The sequence below is a fragment of the Oryza sativa genome, chromosome 12 (genome assembly GCF_034140825.1).
Source record: "Oryza sativa Japonica Group chromosome 12, ASM3414082v1".
NCBI lineage: Eukaryota > Viridiplantae > Streptophyta > Magnoliopsida > Poales > Poaceae > Oryza > Oryza sativa.
Window position 1 is genome coordinate 18,087,647 of NC_089046.1, and position 16,548 is coordinate 18,104,194.

At 38.7% G+C, this 16,548-nt stretch overlaps 1 protein-coding gene and 1 non-coding gene across 2 annotated transcripts; both read left to right on the forward strand.

Moving 5' to 3' along the window:
* The first annotated feature begins 3,014 nt into the window (after positions 1-3,014).
* On the forward strand, positions 3,015-3,086 carry TRNAP-AGG (transfer RNA proline (anticodon AGG)). Its single transcript has one exon. It is a non-coding gene; the product is annotated as a tRNA-Pro (tRNA).
* Positions 3,087-9,676: 6,590 nt separating this feature from the next.
* LOC4352213 (uncharacterized) lies at positions 9,677-15,835 on the forward strand. The gene is made up of 15 exons (XM_015762669.3): positions 9,677-9,941; positions 10,405-10,499; positions 10,691-10,804; positions 11,373-11,477; positions 11,557-11,628; positions 11,874-11,986; positions 12,087-12,221; positions 12,330-12,398; positions 12,514-12,601; positions 12,708-12,779; positions 12,865-12,965; positions 13,084-13,201; positions 13,293-13,352; positions 13,953-14,063; positions 15,404-15,835. Exons 1-15 carry the CDS (start codon positions 9,773-9,775, stop codon positions 15,512-15,514), a joined length of 1,533 nt encoding a protein of 510 aa, XP_015618155.1. The 5' UTR covers positions 9,677-9,772; the 3' UTR covers positions 15,515-15,835.
* The last annotated feature ends 713 nt before the right edge of the window (positions 15,836-16,548 follow it).

Sequence of the window (16,548 nt, forward strand, 5' to 3'; positions counted from 1 at the left end):
GATGATAAAACATGAATAGTAATTCATGTGTGACTTCTGTTTTTATTTTTTAAAAAAAAGTTTCAAATAAGACGAACGATTAAAGTTGGGCACGGAAAATTATGGCTGCACTTAAATTAGGACGAAGGGAGTAGATTATAAAACATGAATAGTACTTTATGCGTAACTTCTGTTTATAAACTTTTTCAAATAATACGGACGATCAAAATTAGACACGAAAAATGATGGCTGCACTTAAAATGGGACGGAGGAAGTATCTTATTTGGCGCAGTCAAAATTTAAATTCTAAAACTTATTTCTAAGTCGGTTTTAAGGGTTTTTATCATAGTTTGTTTTCAACCACTAATAACAATCTAAACCGCTATGAACATGATAAAAGAAATTTATATTGTTTTGTTCACTTCATTTTTTTTACGGTTTATCAATTAGATCATAATGATTAGAGTCCAAGTCATTATCTTTCCTAGCGCCTATGTCAACGACACCACCCATTGCCTTGTTGACAAACTGGTTGATGCCAATTGCCAAAGATCATACCAGTATTATTCTTCTATCAGAGCTCTAGTCAACATTGTCACCATGAAACGACCTAGAGCTGCATCTCAATTCCAATAATAATGTACTAGTATATTTCAAATCAGACCTAAGGATGTTTTTATGGGAAAAAAAAATGTTTGGTGCCATCAAGAACATCATCATGAAGTTAATTATGCAAAATCGTTAATGAGTCGGCCCACAAAATTACCACTGTACATTGACACATTTACATGTATGTGTAACACCTGGTTAGTCTCGAGCTGAGCTTTTTAGATGTATTTTGTTAGTGGCCTTGCTTACTCGGTTACTACTTATTTCTTCATTGGCCTTATCAGCTGTTTTAACCACTCATTATCTAAATAAAGGAAAGATGCTTTAACTAGTTATGAGAAAACAGAGAACAAAAGGAGACAAGCCCTCTGTTTATGATATGTGCAGCTGTCCCATTGTTTACTCAAAACCAGTGGCGGATTCATAAATTTTATAGAGCCCGAGCAAAACCCACATGACCCAATATCATTGAACTCTAACATATAAGCATTGCCTACTATACTATCCGGGCCGACGAGCCCGAATAGCTGCCCAGGGTCATTGGGCTGGGCCGGGCTGGGCTGGGCCGATGTCTGTCTCCACCGATGACTGGAGTGACAAAAGATTGGCATCTCCAATGCTATAACTTTGGTCTACGAAATGTAGCATCTGATGTATTCCTTATTGTTAGACAATCATAGAGTAGGACAAATATGTACATATCAGGAAAGTGATCGTGTCAAAGTGTCAATAAGATTTGGTAGTGAGATTGGGTGCTTTTGTTGGGGAGCTAGAGGCTGAGATTTCCATGCTTTTAGATATCCTGTGATCGTTGTACACTTGTACATTGGATCGGTATAATCTTTTTCTGCTTTGTTGTTTTGTTTTTATACTAAATCGAACGTGTGGTGAATCTAGTGCATGGTTTGAGGGCAGATTAGAAGCAAGGGCTCGCAGAGCCATCGTTTCTCTTATTCTGCGACATATTTGTAAACGAAAAGTAATTTATAAATAAAACTTTTATTTGTAAACAAAAAATAATTTATAAATAAAACTTTTATATACGTATTCTTAGTGATCTAAAAGTAAAGACTGAAAAATAAACTTCGATGAAAAAAAAACCTCAAAATTAGCTTCAAATTTAAGACTGAAAATTCAAATTTTGGCTGAGAAGCATACGCATAAGCGAAAAGATTCTCCTCGTATTTGGTTGAACTAGTTGAATGCATGCGTACTTTGGTACGGATCAAAGAAAATATATCATAATATTATCTTAAATAAATATATATATATTATTTATTTATTATTTTGCTATAGGTAATATTGGATTTAATTTTGATATATGTCAATGCATTTAGTTTAGTTGAATTTTAACATTAAGAAACTCAAAAGGTAGTTTGCAAAGATTATAATAGAATTAGATGGTGGTGGCATACTGAACCTTCTTTTATAGAAATATATACAGATATTTTTTGAGGAATATTTTGTTTAGTTTTGTTCAAACAACTTCAAATCTAATTAGAACTTTTTGAGAATTTCATTTTTTTTCAAGACACAAAACACACGTAGATGCTTATATAGAAGTGTGTACACTCGTCCCTTTGAATGTACATATAAGAATTCGACCTTTTGTTGGTGAGATATCTGCAAATATAGTTAAAATGTGTTTAGAATTTGAATTTATCTCGACAAGTTTCTGCCCGACATTTTCTTTAAAAAGAAAGAGAGAAGTTGATCCCTGGGCAGAAGTCACCAATGGTTTGCAACTCTGCATAAGAAATCTATCTGTCTGCTTATTGGCCCCCGGACCAAAAGTTTGCATACATAGCAGCAAACCGCAGTTTAGGCCGTGGGCCGTCCTTCTGGCCTTCCTGGCCCCCGGACCAAAAGCTTGGAGATGGTTTTCAGGCTGACTTAAGGCCATTGTTGAAAAAAAATTATCTTTCATCGAATAATTATAATTGCTATGAATTATCTATTAGATTATATAGATAAATTAAATATTTTAAAAATAAACTTAACATAGCTTAAAATAAATTGGTCTAAGTAATACTAGAGGGGATTTTTTTTTCAGAAAGCATATTTTATAGGTGTGGTGTGAAGCAAATAATCTGCTATAATAATTTAACCTACTCCCATCATGAAATATAGTAAGTTTTAACTATATATCTGGATAAGTTATCCAAATTTATAGTTAAAACTTGAACTTGCTATATTTTAAAACGGAGGGAGTAGCATTACAGTTGGGAGTGCTGGCTTTGCTCACAATGAACGTGCTCTGACTCTGAGGAGGGAGAGATATATATATTATGTACACGAACAAGTAGTAATAGACAGGCGATTTCATCGTCTGGTAGATGAACAGTTTCGAATCACCAAGAGATTTCATCTCCAATAAACTAGAATCATTTGAATGTAAAAGCTAACAATAAATTCTTTGCACAAACGGGCATTTGGTCTAGTGGTATGATTCTCGCTTAGGGTGCGAGAGGTCCCGAGTTCAATTCTCGGAATGCCCCTCTTAAATTTCACTTTTTGTTTGAACTTTTTCTGTGTTCTGTCCGTTTCACCGTTTTCCCCGACTTGTATTGTACTTTCTTTTTTTTATTATTTTGCATTTTGTTCTTACCGGTCCAAGAAATTTTCATAATTGATAATTTCATCACCTCGTTTACAGTTGGAAAATTGTCAGTATCAAACAGGAGGGACGGAGACATGGAAGGCAGGAGGGGTCTTCTGAAGATAAAATTAAGTGTTTCACGTAAAACGAGGTAGTAATAATATGTGATTAATTAAAGTTTTAATTATTAAAATACTTAAAAATAGATTAATCTAATATTTTAGAATAACTTTCATATAGAAAGTTTTCGCACGAAACACATCGTTTAGCAGTTTGAAAAGCGTGCCACGATAATCCAAAATTTTATCCTCTCCTAGTAGGAGAAACGAACATTTCATGGCTTAAAAATTTACACCAAATTTATCGTCGATTGATGTACCTAATTTGAAGGGGTAAAAACCAACGCTAGGGGCCTGTTCACTTTGATGTCATTTTCAACCATACCATTTTGATAAAATTACCAAAAAATGTATATGTTTAGTTTGTTGTCAAATTTGCTAAATACATAAGAAATTTTGCTAAAATTTTGGCAATATTACCATCTTACCAAAATTTTGGCAATACTAAAATTTAGTAAGGTTTATTTTGACTACAATCTGAACATGCCTTAGGTTTTTAGATAAACCAATACATTGCACGACTTTGAATGCCTATATTAGAGGTCATCTCTATATGACTCGTAATTTTTTAATGATAATTTATTTTATTTAAGTTTTAAATTCTTGCATAATCATATGACTTGCCAAACCTCTTGCTATGTTGTAAGATCAACCTCTTTGCTTTTGGATTCCGAATTTCATATCGTCGGAAGATTTGAGACTAAGCATTCAATGGCAGTATCTGCTCCTTGATACTCTCTTGCTATTACAGCAAGAGGAGCATTACGAAAGTGTAAAAAAACAGTACATCAACGTGTGCAGACTAAACACATGCTCACAGCATACAGTTCCAGTTATGAGCTAGGTATCTTTTGGCAAAAAAAATTTGGGGCAATTGTAAATTTGCCATTGGTTTGAACCATTTTTGCAAGACTGCTATGAAAAATTGTAAAAATACCATTAGTACTGTTATTCGAGTAATATCTTGCAAAATTGAAAAAACCAATGGCAATTTTGCAAATGCCCCAATATATTTTGGCAACATATAGTCAGATTGTATTGGTCCATGTAAGCTACATCTTCTCGGCCATTATGTGCAATTTGCATGACTTCGCTGTATGGAACATAAGAACCACACTCTGAAGCAAAGGTGAATCCAGCAGGAAAAAAACAAGACCTGGGGATGATATATATTCAACGAAAATATGGCAAGTTATAAGTATAGTATCTGTTACTATTCATCATGCTGTTACTATACATCATGAATAGATCAATTGTATCCGTTTCTACACATGCATTTACTTCAGTTCTCAGGTTGCTGCAAGAGGCACCTGATAAATTTATATATGTATCTGCATTCATTAGAATGATCTTTTAGGGGCAAAATTGCTTTTCTGATTAGTTATTGGCTGAACCATATATTTCAATGGACTATTATATTGAACAGAACATATGCATTTCACTGTAGGTAATGTCTAACCTAGGAGGCTAGGACGATGGGGAGGATGTGGGCTTGGGGAAAGAGGAACGTCCATGATGGAGCTGAGGCTGCGTAGGTGCAGTAAAGAGAGACCCATGGTACGGTTGCGTTGATGTGGAGCAGGGGTTACGCCAACTTGCTGCTGGAATGTTATTTCATCTATTTTAGATGATTTGGAAATGTTTTGACACATACATCTACCTTTTTGCCTCTACCCTATCAGTTCCCATGCTGCGTGAGATGAAAAGGGGATTGATGGAGCCAACCCCCTTTCTCGGCGATGGAGATGGCGAACGATGGTGGCGGGAAGGGGAGAAGAGTAGAGCGAACTAAGGAAGGGGAGAAGCAGAGGTGTCGGAGATGCCATGTTCGGGAGATGCCTACGCGGCCATGACCAGTGCGGCGGGGATGGAGGTCCATGGCGGCGACACGGCTAATGAGGAGGGAGAGGAGGAGCTCAAGTAGAAGGCATGGGTATGACTGCTCCTCTTCCTCTCCTTCTCCTTCTTCTTCTCTTGTACTTCTCCTTCCCATTATCGACCCTGGTGCTCCCTGCTATTGCTGCCGCTGCCCTCGCGGTGCCACTCTCGATCCTCGTCCTCTCCCAAGAGGTAGCGCTTCAAACTGCACCCTGCGTCGTCACGACCACCGCTGGGGGAGCGTCGGCATGAGTCGCATAGAGGAGGAGGTGAGCTCGGCGTTGGTGGCGTAGGGTGGACTTCCTGGGTGAGCATGGGAGCGGGGAGTGGTGCCCCTAGAGTGAACTGGGGAAGGGGAGAAGAGTAGTCGTGTTGTCGACCATGATCCGCATGGTTGGAATCTAGGCATAGGGAGGGGTAGTGAGGGAGAAATGGTGGTCATGGCTCGCCGGCAGTGGTGGAGCTAGGTGTAACCTGTGGGGTCAGCTGACCCCACATGTTTTTGCAAAATAGTCCAAAATCTATTGATATTTACATTGCAACCATATAAAACTTAAAGAATTTTACAGATATGACCCCACATGTTTTCACCGCTGGCTCCGCCACTGCTCGCCGGTGAAAGGCACAAAGCGACGGAAGAGAAGAGATTGAATCCATAGGGATATTTTGGTCAGATCACCAAGAAAAACAGGGAAAAATCATTTAATTGATAACAAATGAAAGACATGACATTGTAGCATGTTAGTCTCATGTGAGAATAGCATTTTAATGAAGCCACACTCGGGAGTGGCATTCGAGTAAAACCCCATCCCGAAGTTTGCATAAGGCCAATTTTCTCAGAGGAGGCGGAGGGGATGGTGGTGGAAACTACGGTCCCTAGGAGGAGGGGAGGTGTCATATCGTGCAAGGCTACAGACAGTGAAGAGTAAACACGATTCTTTTAGGGATGTGGAAGGACCTTTTTTAAAAGAAGTTTTTGGAAGGACTGAGAATATATTTTGCCAATTTAAGGATCCAACAGCCTATGATGCCTGGAGTAAAAATCAGACGCTCGATAATATCTTGATGATGTGGCGTTGTATTTTCGCGTGAAGGGTTTCAATATTCACTTATCGCTTTGAATCGCAAGAATGCAAAAATGGAGGAATAGGAAAAACGTAGGATTCTAATAGGAATGTAAGTGCAAAATAGAGGATTGCGAAATACAGAAAAATACAGGAATGACTATTTGATTGTACCGTAGAAAAAAACGCAGGAATCGAATGGGAGTGATAGACTTGAAGGAAATTTTTTAAGAGGTTAGAGCTCTTGCTAAATTTCTTTCAAAATCTCTATATGCTTGTCCATTCCATAGGAATTCAAAAGGATAACATAGGATTCAATCCTTTATTTCAAAGGCTTTTATAGAAAATTTTCCTATATGATTGAAATCCTCCAAAATTCGTATATTTTTCTTCCAAATCAAATGGGCCAAGCTTTTGAAAGTCTAATTTTAGTCTCAAGGTTCTTTTGTTAATTTTTACATGAAAGAAAATTTTGATTTAAGCCTCCTATAAAGGCTATAACACCATGCAAAGCCTAGTTTACTTGATTTGTTCCATGTGCTAATTCCTTTCTCGAAGGTACTTTCTCTCCTTTTTCCTACTGGTTTTACGCGATTTAGTTCATGTTTTGGCGTATGGGTATGCTGCTTCTTGGGTGTCCTTTGCGCCAACATCATGCAGCTTCTTGCGTGACTCGGTAAGTCAGCAATCTCGAATGAGAGCAGGACGGCGGCGTCACGCAGCTTCTTGCCATCCATGGCGCCGACGGCCACCTCACCTTCATGCGCACGACGGCGACGTCACGTAGCTTCTTGACATCCATGGCGTCGGGGCATGGTAAGCGGCGGTGGCAAGATGCGAGCAACGAGGTGAGCCGCGGTGGCGACGTGATCACAAGTGCTAGAGGTGAGATACGCAGCAGCCCACGATGGTTCAATGTCTATCTCGGAAGGAAGGGTTACATGCGATTGGAGGTGAAGCGACACACGTTTAATGAGTTTGCATTCATCAAGGGGTATATTGGTATATAGTGACATCTCAGAAGCCAAAAACATAAACGATTTACGTTAATTCAAAACGTCAATTAAAATGAAACCGGAGGGAATACTATATAACATTCAACTTAGAATTGAATTTGTGCTATAAATTTAAATTTGGATTTGTGCAAAAGAGTAAAGTACATGAACGATCTCTAAATTTGCATTTTATTCTTTACGAAATTTCACTCGGTCTCAATGATGACAACAATATAATATATATTATATCGGAACGTTCGTACGCTTTACTCTTTACAAAATTTCACTCTGATCTCAAGGTGGTGACCATGCTCTCGCAAAAAGAGCGCTACAGTAAGATTCCCCATTTCAGCCCCTCTTTCTCCTAGACTCCGGCAGCTTGCCACCGGTGAAGGAAGGAGAGAGGTTGAGCTTCTCTTTTATCCTATTTAAGGTATAGATCTATCGCATTCTTCACGTTTCTTGAGCTAATCTCGTAGTATTGTAAAGATCAAGGGATCCACCGTATCCGGTTGCCCTTGTCCTGCTTGCTTTGAAGATGGATGAAATCATTGGTTTTTTGCTCCAAAGTTTTCTTCATGCTCGAAACCTATCGGTACTACTCCAAAGCCATCTTATGGGAGTGTGCCAAATATCCCTAAGAAAAGGTTGTGCTGACCGTTCGTTTCTTCTCTGGCTATGGATTTGCTTCAGCTTCGGTCTTCCTCATTGGCTCCGATGGTGGACATACCATGTGTGGCTGTTCTTTTTTTCTTCTTGCGGACACCTCAACCTCCCTAGAGAGGCCCCATTTGGGTTCATACTGAGGCATGATTTTCTGCAGCTCACAGTGATATCCTTGCTTTCACGTCGTTGTGTGCATCGATTAGGCTATCATCATTGTGGACTGAGCATAGCAAAGGACTCGATTGCTTTTCTATTTCTTGTTAGGTCATGCTTTACATAATCCCGAGTCTATATGTAACTTTTCCATCTTTGAAAGGCTTTTACGTAAAACTAGTTATACTCCCAATTTCTTTATATATAAATTTTGAGGCAGTAGTCTTCCTTGGAGTAGGGTAAATAGTAAAGTAGTTAGTTGACTCCAATTATACCCAACTCATCTATAACTCACTTTGTAGCCTGTATATTCAACAACTAGTTATATTGTTGGGCTCTACACACTTCACATCATTATTAAAATATTGCAGCATTGATCCATGCTGCAACAGCGGCAGAGCAACATCTCTCTCACACCCAACGCTTTTGTCTAGAGACGCGTGCTACAGTCTGGCGATAAAATTATCACCCGCTCACATTCTCTCTTAAGCTCTTTCCTTCTTATTAGTATTGCAATCTACCTACGTGGACTTAGGTGGCGTTTGGATTCAGGGACTAAACTTTAGTCCCTGTGACATCGGATGTTTGGACGCTAATTTGGAGTATTAAACATAGACTAATTACAAAACTAATTGCATAAATAAGAGCTAATTTGCGAGACAAATTTTTTAAGCCTAATTAATCTATAATTAGCACATGTTTACTGTAGCATTACATAGGTTAATCATGGATTAATTAGGCTCCATAGATTCGTCTCGCGAATTAGCCTAGAGTTATGGAATGGGTTTTGTCTTTAGTCTATGTTTAATACTTCTAATTAGTGTCCAAACATTCGATGTCACATGGACTAAATTTTAGGCCTGGTTTAGTCCCTAAATTTTTTTCCCAAAAACGTCACATCGAATCTTTAGACATATGCATGGAGCATTAAATATAGATAAAAATAAAAAATAATTACACAGTTTGCATCGAAAATCGTGAGACGAATCTTTTAAGCCTAATTAGTCTATAATTAGCCATAAGTATTACAGTAACCCACATGTGCTAATGACGGCTTAAAAGATTCGTCTCGCGGTTTCTAGGCGAATTATAAAATTAGTTTTTCTATTTGTGTCAAAAACACCTTGCGACATCGGTTAAACATCCGATGTGACGTTTAAAAATTTTCTTTTCGGAAACTAAACAGGCGCTTAGTGGTATCGTGTATTATTGTAACGGAGTAAAATCTCAACGGTGACAACGGTGCTGCATATCTGTCACTGGAACGAGGCACACGTCAGAAGCACTCCCAAATTCCAGAAACCGTTTCCTCTTCTCGGCGCGGCCACCTCGATTAACTCAACTCAAATATAAAAAAAAACTCTTCTACCCGCCGGATTTTCCTCCGCTCCCCACCACCACAACCATCCTTCCCCCCACTGACACGTCGGCCCCCATCGAGACACCGACCCCACCCGTCAGCCACCGTACCCGACAGCCACGTGCTCCCCCTTCGCTAACCCCACCCTGCCAGCTATCCCCACGACGTCGACCGCCCATCCACCACCCCACCACCGTGTGCGCCTAGCATTATTGTTTTTTCCTTTTTTTTTCTTTTCTTTTTCTCTCTTCCCCATTCGCCTTCCTCCAAAACCCCATTCGCTTCGCTCCTCCTCGTCGTCGTCGCCGCCGCCGCTGCCGCTCGCCGTAGTTAGTATCCGCGCGGTGAGGATGGCGGAGGAGGAGGAGGAGAAGAGGAGGTTGGGGGAGGGGGAGGGGGGTGGGGTGATGAGGGACGCGAGGAAGGACGGGGTGGTGAGGGAGGTGATACGGATGGAGAGGGAGGCGGTCATCCCCGTGCTCAAGCCCAAGCTCGTCATGAAGCTCGCCTACCTCATCGGTGAGTAGTAGAACCCATCGCCCGGCCGCCCTCTCACTGATCAAGCATTCGTTGAGTCGAGTTCAGTTCAGTGCTCCGTGGTGTGATTTTTTTGTTTCCTACTACTAGATGTTTTCTGCGGGCGTATGAACTCGAATTCCCAGCGAGGCTAAACTTTTTTTTTTTGGCGAGTAGCGCCTCTGCGGTTAGAGTGCCTGCCGCTGCAATCGTGTTACAGTCTGCACGACGCTGGCATATGATATGTTTGGTTGAAATTGGGGGCATGTGTCAATATCATAGGAATAATGGAATGCGATTTGGATGATGACGCAGAGTCTATAGGCGTGAAGATCTTGTTGAATTGATAATGATGCGACCATTTTTTTTTTCAACTTTTGGTTTATGCTAATGGAATGTATGGAAAAGAACTGTAATCTTAGAAATTCTTTCCATATTCATTAAATTTTGTGCAATTCATGGTCAGAGCATGATTTGGACCGTTCTGAGTTCTTGAAGCTATGTAAGAAGATCGAGTACACCATCCGAGCTTGGTATCTTCTCCAATTCGAGGATTTAATGGTAGGCCTCTTGTGTTCATTCCCCCCTCTCCCCCCAATTTTGTTCTGTTCTTTAGGATCATTTTTATAGTACAAACTAATTCTAGCCTGACTATCAACTCTATTATGCAGCAATTTTTACTTCCTGTTTGATCATGTTTCTATTGGGTCCAGCAATTGTATGCTATGTTTGATCCTGTTTCTTTCATGCAGCAATTGTATTCTCTGTTTGATCCTGTTTCTGGCGAGAAGAGGCTGGAGCAGCAGAACCTGACACCTGAAGAGATTGAAACTCTGGAGTTCAATTTCATGACATATCTTTTCCAGGTTGATCCACTAAATATGCATATATACTATGGAAATCATATATAGGCTGCTCCTGTTTGATGCATATGCAATCACTGATTTCTCATGGTGAACATGTCAAAGAACCCCTTGGAAGGATAGTCGAAGTCAAATGTGTGATATTCCAAATGGTGCTTGCAAACATTGCTTCTGGCATGAAGCTTATGACCATGCTTCTTTTTTCTTTTTTATTGAATCGGCTCTCTCTCTCTCTCTCTCTCTCTCGGCATGGGAACTTTGGAAGATTTGAATTTGTACCCAAATGGCCTTTCACTATTGAATTGGACAAGATTGATTTGTTATCCTTCCCGTGTTCAGTACATCAGTTAGGGGCGAATTGGGTTAGTTGAAACAGATCGACTTTATGCATTTCATCAGAAGAGGTGCTGTTGTACTGAGAAAAATTACATTCCACAATCTGAACATAGGAAAGATCGTTATGCTTATTTGATGATGCAAGACACCCAATCGACATCGTTGTAACAAAGCTCTTGCATAGAGTTATTTTATCCTGTGTGAGTTGTAACTGTTTGGTCTCTGTTTTAATCAGGTTATGGAAAAGAGCAACTTCAAGTTGTTATCTGATGAAGAGTATGATGTTGCACAATCTGGAAAATATCTTCTAAACCTTCCCATAAAAGTTGATGAGCCTAAGGTCTGGAACTATGGCCTTTTCAAGCATGTACTGTAACGTTTCATGTTCGGATGACTGAATTGATTTCGTTGAATTGTAGCTAGACAGTAAGCTGTTGTCAACATACTTTAAAGAGCATCCACATGATAATCTGCCTTCATTTGCTAATAAGGTAATCTTCATTTCAGTAAGGTGGTTTCTTTTTCTTGTCATCCTTTCCCTTAATATCATGTTTTATATTTCCAATCTGAGGAAATTATGATTGGTTCTACATAGAAGCACTCCAATTGTTTGGTGGTTCTCATGATTTTATATCCTTTATTACACTTGCCTGTCCCACAAGGACAGTAAGTCATTTTTTTCTGCTAATGCTGGAGAATATTCTTATTTTATTTTACACTGGCCACATTTTTGCAGTATATTATCTTTCGTCGGGGCATTGGAATTGACCGTACAACCGATTACTTTATCATGGAGAAACTGGATGTGATCATATCCCGAGCTTGGAGCTCATTGCTCAGAGTTACAAGGTATCTGTCATTTTGAATAGAAACTTTTAGGTCTTGGAAAATCAATCCAGAAAACAAAATTATTGTGGTGCACAGTACTGAGAATCCTACTTTCTTGCAGGATTGATAGATTGTTCTCAAAAAAACCACAGGTGAAGTCCAAGAAAGACACAAAGAAGACCGATGAAATTAATGAAGACTTAGAAGAACCAGAACTATTTGTCGAGCGTATTAGGCTAGAAAAAATCGAGCTAAGGTTGGTAATTGGTTTTCTCAAATTGATTCTGAACTATAATTTTTGAAAGGAGATTCTGAACTATAATTGGGCCTACTTTAAGATGCATTATCTTTTCTGGTGAGACAGCGTGAGAAATCTGATGAGCAAGATGACAATTCAAGAACCCACATTTGATAGGATGATTGTGGTGTACAGGTAACTTTGACCCTTTGATATTTTGTTTAGCCAATCTCCACATTCATGAAGGATCCTAATTTTAGAAGTGCTGATGTAGTACAATTGGTTCCTTCCGATGATTGTATATGTGCAGGAGGGCAGGTACTAAGACTAAGCCTGATCGAGGAATATTTGTAAAGCATTTCAAGAATATCCCAATGGCTGACATGGAAATTGTTCTTGTAAGATGAATCACTAGAGTTGAGATAAATGTGTAGCATTTTTAGCATCTTTTAGCTATATCTGTGGCTGTTAGCAAGGACCTGAAATTGAAACTTACTTTTGCAGCCAGAGAAGAAGAACCCTACTTTAACACCAATGGATTGGGTCAAGTTTCTTATTTCTGCTGTTATTGGTCTGGTATGTTTCTGATCTTTTGGCTATCCCTGCATGCAACTCTAGCAATATTTTACTATATCGATCCCTTACCCTTGGTCCCTTGCAGGTCACTTTATTTGGTTCCCTTGAAATGCCAAAGGCTGATATATGGGTTGTCATAGCAATCTTGTCGGGTGTGATTGGATATTGTGCTAAGATCTACTTCACGTAAGTGCTTAGGTTTTGTATATTATTATCCATTTGATCAATGTCGTTCTACATGGTGAAGGAAGATTTCCTAGGGCAAATGTAGTGCAATGTGATAGATTTATCTTTTGTGATACAGGTTTCAGCAAAATATGACAATATATCAAAATTTGATCACAAAATCAATGTATGACAAACAGCTTGATAGTGGGAAAGGAACACTGCTTCACCTGTGTGATGATGTGATACAGCAAGAAGTACGAAACAAATGAAACCTCTTTTGCACCATAAGTTGAATATATATCTTTGTTATCCTGAGAACTGATACTCTTATCTTCTTTCATGAAGGTTAAAGAAGTCATAATTTCTTACTATATCTTAATGGAACAGGGGAAGGCAACTGAACAAGTAAGCATGCTAACCAGTACTCCCTCCGTCCCAAAATATAAGAGATTTTGGGTGGATGTGACATATCCTAGTATGTCTAGATTCATTGTACTAGGATGTGTCACATCCACCCAAAATCCCTTATATTTTGGGACGGAGGGAGTATTATGCAATATATCTTGTTTTCCCCTGGCTGTATCTCTTTGTACAGACTGAGACATTTATGCCTTAAGACCATTCTGTCTGTTTTCTAGAACTCCTGTCTCATCAGTTCCCTGATTCATTATTTTTCTTTGTTTTCCTTATTCCTATCGGTTTACTAGCACATTATCCTGTATTGCAGCTGACAAAGTGATTTCTTTAATATATTGGCACCTTTGGCCCTTGACACTGGTCAGGAGCAAAAGTTTCCTGTGTATTCTCTGTAATGAGTTGTTATGAGCACAGTACATTTAGCATTGATTTATGACTGGGAATTAACAAGATATAAATTTCTGGATTGTTGTGAGGAACAAAATTTGGGTTATCACACCTAAGTACAAACATATACTGTTTTATCTCTTGCGAGGACCGTTAATATGAAACCTAGAATCCTAACAGTGTTCTATTCATGCCTTGCAGGATCTGGATTTGCGCTGTGAAGAGCTAATTAAGGAAGAGTTTGGTGCAGAGTGCAATTTTGATGTTCGTGATGCTGTAAAGAAATTGGAGAGGCTTGGTATCGTTCATCGGGTAAATCTCTTAATCAACCAACTATAGTCTAAAATATTAAACTTACTGAGGGTCTCTATATATCGAAGTAGGAAATTTTTTATTATTTAACCCTTTTTATTAAATAATTTTAAAAACAAATCCTCTGAAAATTTATTTTCAAAAATGAACCTTTTGGCCACGCCAGTCTGAATAGCGTGACCAAAGTACACAGCCACGCCACATGCACTGGCGTGACAAAAGAAACCACGCGGACTGGTCTGCCACGTCAAAGTGTTGTCACGCCACTGTGCTTGGCGTTGCAAGCAAGTGCTGCAACGCCATTCTTGATGGCGTGGCTAGCTTGCTGCAATACATACGTGGACCACACATAAGTGTTTGCTGTGGATTCTCACTTTATTAGAGATAATGACCATGTTGTTAATCACAGCAAACCAACAAAGAACGTGCTGCTAGTATGAGTCGATTTTCCTTCTTTGCTATCTCATATCTCTTCAATGGTGCATCATATTAGAAATCCGTTTGAACCATTATTTTTCATTTGAAATATATACAACAGAACGAGTCTAATATTGATTATATTTAGATATCAGTTGATATTTGATTATATTTAAACAAACTTGTATTATATATTCCATTAATTTAAATGCCATACATAGTGTTAACGTGTGCACCGTACAACCAAATGCACCGTATGTGTTTAAAATTATTTAATAAAAAGGGTTAAATAATAAAAAAAAATCTCGAAGCAGTCAGTTTTTGAGAACTTATCAGTTCCAGCTGGTGAACTGGAGCTGGGAACTAGGGACAGATCCAGGAAATAATGCCACTGGGGTCATTATCAGTTGGCAGCAGTGCCCTAATTCCCTTGATTTTGAATTGAAAATATGTGAAATTCTAGTTTAAACTTAGAAACTAGTTTCTATTGCAGAATATTAAGAAAATGATATAGCGATACAAGAGAGATATGTTGTTAATCTTTTTTGCAAGTTTCTGAGCAGCATGCAAAATTTTTTTAATAATCAAATACAAAGTAATTGTCCATCAGAATGGTGCCAATCATGTAATGGATGGAAGATGTGAACCTTTTGGGCAATCTTAATAACATTAGCTTTATGCTGATTGTGAAAGTGTCTTCACACTGAATTTCCGTAAGCTTTATTTGGACTATGGAGTCCTTCAGTTAACCTAATTCCTTTTGGGACTACTTTTATTCTGAGGGCATGTCAAATTGTTGGCTTTGCTTGTTTTTGCTGCCAAGTTGTTGGCTCCTGGATTATCTGATATATCTGAATGAATACCAACACGATCAATTCCAAGGTATCTTCTTGTGTGCTTATAAGTACAGTTTTGCTGCTCAGGACTCGATTGGAAGGATTGTCTGTGTCTCATTGAAGCGTGCAAATGAGATATTAGGCAACACTACTGAAGAATTGGTGATGCGAGCGCAACAGAGCCCAACTGCTTCTTAAGTTTCACGATGGACAGCTGGACTGGAATGCACTCCTCATCTTTCTGTAAATTACGCTGCCATGACGGACTTGTTCATCCTGAAAACAGTCCTTCATGTTTTGTTGGCAAATGTGCCATACGTGCTCTGCACTATAGTTAGGCTTCCTTTTATTTTCGGCGAGTTTTAATGTGTAACTATGTTATGCTTCAGTTTAAAATGGGTACGGGTGATTTGTACATAACACGTGTAATAAAAACAACTGTACAAAAACCCTCATACCTGCCTTGGTTCTTTTTACTGGCAGGTTTACGAGTCCACTGTTGCTTGCTTCCTTTACAAATGATTGTTAAGATGACCTGAATCTATCGTCCATAGGAACGCCATGAATGCTGTTCTATTAGATTTACCGCCAAGAGCTGAAATTCTGGAGCACTGCTATACATACGAAGAAATTTTTTACTTTCTCTGTTCCAAAATATAAAAAGCTAGGATTGGATAGGACTTCAAATACATTGTATTAGTAAATACTCCATCCAATAGGTCCTTGTATTTTGAAACAAAGATAGTTAGGATGCTGTTCATCCTCTTGTGTAAGCGGCAAACATGGACCCCAACATGTTTCCACGGTCCAATCATACGCATGCAAGACAGGATCGTAATAAAATAATACCAATTCTATCGTACGCATAGTAATTTCTGAAATTCTTTTGCAAACTACAGAAACATATTGATGTAACAGTTGGCATGAACATCATTCTGTAGCAGGGAAGCTGCAATGGTTTAGGATTAGTAGTCAAATATAATTGAGGGAATATCATGTCAAAACCAATAACCTCCGTTTCGTTTATGCTTATTATATAAAAAAAGTAATTATGGGTAAAATTTTATATACGTGTGTTGAGTGATTTAAAAGCACATAAAAAATACACTACGATAAAAGAAAACCCTAAAATCAACTTAAAATTACATTGTAACCTTTAAATTCTCGTTTATATGCTTATAATTAAATGTTCTCCGATCCCCCATAGTTTTTTTACCTCCCACCGGATATTT